At 45.4% G+C, this 2,484-nt stretch overlaps 1 protein-coding gene across 1 annotated transcript in view; it reads right to left on the reverse strand.

Annotated features, from left to right (window-relative positions):
* Positions 1 to 2,169, reverse strand: part of KIAA0226L (KIAA0226-like ortholog) — a 21,682-nt gene extending 19,513 nt beyond the window's left edge. Inside the window, exon 1 of the mRNA XM_010150913.1 lies at positions 2,104 to 2,169. Coding sequence (XP_010149215.1) covers positions 2,104 to 2,169 — 66 coding nt within the window. The remainder of the gene's footprint in view (positions 1 to 2,103) is intronic.
* Positions 2,170 to 2,484: the final 315 nt, after the last annotated feature.

A 2,484-nucleotide genomic window follows, 5' to 3' on the forward strand; every position in this document is an offset into this window, starting at 1 on the left:
CGCTGACAGTCACCAAACCACTGCCTACATTTCTGGTTGTCTGAAAATCTCCCGTCTGAAGAGCACAGGCATCTCAGCTCTGCATCTTATATTTCACTCCAGAAGGCAGATGACTAAAAGAAACTCTCCATGGTAAAAGAATTAAACATGCATAAGGGATCTAAGAGACAAATTGTTGAAACAGATAGCTATATATCTGTCAAAACAGCAGCAATGAAGTGGAAAAGAATTCAAGGAACAACCAATCTGTAGCTGGAAGCACAGGTGTGTTTAGATGTATACAAGCTGTATTTGGTAAAGCTATGAGGCCCTGACTCCACGTGCTGCTGATCTCCCAGCTGTATTGATGGGGAGCAAGCACAGTCACATAATCGCATCTGCCTAATTTGATAGAACATAGCTCTAACGTCAGCAACAGGCATGGCCCAGCATAAAGCGAGAGGTGACACACCTGACCTGGCATAGAGCCTGCCAGTATAAGCTAACAAAAATTTTCAGTGCATTTGAACTGACTGAGCAGGTTGATAAGATCAGCATTTCCCTTTATGCAGTCATAATGTCTCTGATTTGGTATTTTGAACTCCAAAGTTGGATTTACCATATTGTCAAACTCACAGAAGATGAACCAGGGCAAGCTGTTTAGCACAGATACGGAGGGGCCAATTCCAGCAAGGGAGTAAGACACTCAGGACAGCAGAGCAACAGGTCTCCTGTCCAAGTTCACAAATTCATCTCCCTCTCCACTGCCTCAAGTAAGAGCGTATCACAGAAACCAGGGAAATCAAAGGGCTGCCATGCTCCGACAGGCACGTCATTGAAAGGCACTTAACCAAGATGTACCTCGTGCCTTCTCCCCACTCACAGACATCAGCGAGATGTTGCCATATGGAAGCATCCCCAGGATGCCTCTCGCCCTCCCCTGCACCCTGTGATCCCAGGGATCGAAGTGACGGAAGGGAGTTTGAAGGTGTACTGTCCTCTGCCATCTCTGCTGACCCTTACGTTCCCCACATGGTCCCATGGGAGAGCAAGGTGACTCAGAGCAGATCCACTCCAGATACCCTTCAGACTCACGGAAAGCAGAAGAAATTAAAACCCACAAAGAATTTCCCTTTTAACTGAAGAATAACATTTCAGACCAGAAATAGCATGCTGAGTTTCAAATATTTAGTGCTTGATTATGCTAGTGCTTAGAAAAACACTCTTATCTGGTAGTCTTTTTATTCCCTCTGCACCGATTTAAAGAAACCGTTGTGTGGGCAGACTTTTTATGTGTAACTATCGTATTGTCAATATTACTGGATCAATTAGTTCTTTTAGGAACTCATTTCTACATTGATTTAAAAACAAAAAAAAGTTTCGTATCAGCAATTAACTGACTCTACTTCTCATGATTCGAGCAGTTTAACTGCCTGACACCAGCATGAACGCTAGCACAGCCCTCCCATCTCTCCCATTTTAAGAGACGGGTGTTTTAAGAATTCGGATAAGAGATTTCCATTTTAAGATAGTTCTTTTAGGAACTCATTTCTACATTGATTTAAAAACAAAAAAAAGTTTCGTATCAGCAATTAACTGACTCTACTTCTCATGATTCGAGCAGTTTAACTGCCTGACACCAGCATGAACGCTAGCACAGCCCTCCCATCTCTCCCATTTTAAGAGACGGGTGTTTTAAGAATTCGGATAAGAGATTTCCATTTTAAGATGTCACAATTTCAATGGTAGCACAGGTGGGAAAAGACCTCATTCAGTATTTAACTCTCAAACTCCAACAAAACAAAAGGGGGGTAAAGAGCACAGATGAGGAGACATAACGACGACAGAGGTCGTGGAGGACCGCAACACGCTGCCATAACCAACAAAAACCACTGACAGCTTGACGTCTTTCCCAGTCTGCGTCAGCCTCCTCCCCTCCACATAATGTGGGGAATGCATTTCCAAAGTTAACTCTATAAAAAAAGCGCCAGCATTTAAAAATAAAGCCTTTACCACAACCACTGACAACTAAGAACTGGGATGTTTTTTTTTTTTAAGCCAGTCCCACCCGCCAACGCCAAGGCTGAGCCGGCGCTCGGATGCTTCCCTTTGCCTTACCTGTGCAGGGCAGGGGTGCTTGAAGGCTTCCGTCCCGCTGTAGCTGGCTACAGCTACCGCATGGAGAGACATGATGGGAAAACGTTCATTTTCTGTTGCTGTTAAGTACCTGAAAGCAGTAAAGAAAGAATTACGACCAACCACCACGTCAACCGCGAGTCTCCATCTGTTTTGCAGACTCGACGTTTAACGCATCTGAACTGGTTTCGGTCTTGGCGCTGCGTGCCGACGGGCTCACTGAAGAGCTGCGCGCAGCAGTCATGGAAACCTCTGCTAGAAGAGCCTCGCTTACAGAAGTTACTGAAAACAACGCGACGGGAACGCCTACCGCAGGCACAAGAGCACCGCGTTCATCTGCTGCACCCCGCAGCCTGTTAAAGCGACGGA

Source organism: Eurypyga helias, unplaced genomic scaffold (genome assembly GCF_000690775.1).
Source record: "Eurypyga helias isolate BGI_N326 unplaced genomic scaffold, ASM69077v1 scaffold2944, whole genome shotgun sequence".
In the NCBI taxonomy this organism is placed as follows: domain Eukaryota; kingdom Metazoa; phylum Chordata; class Aves; order Eurypygiformes; family Eurypygidae; genus Eurypyga; species Eurypyga helias.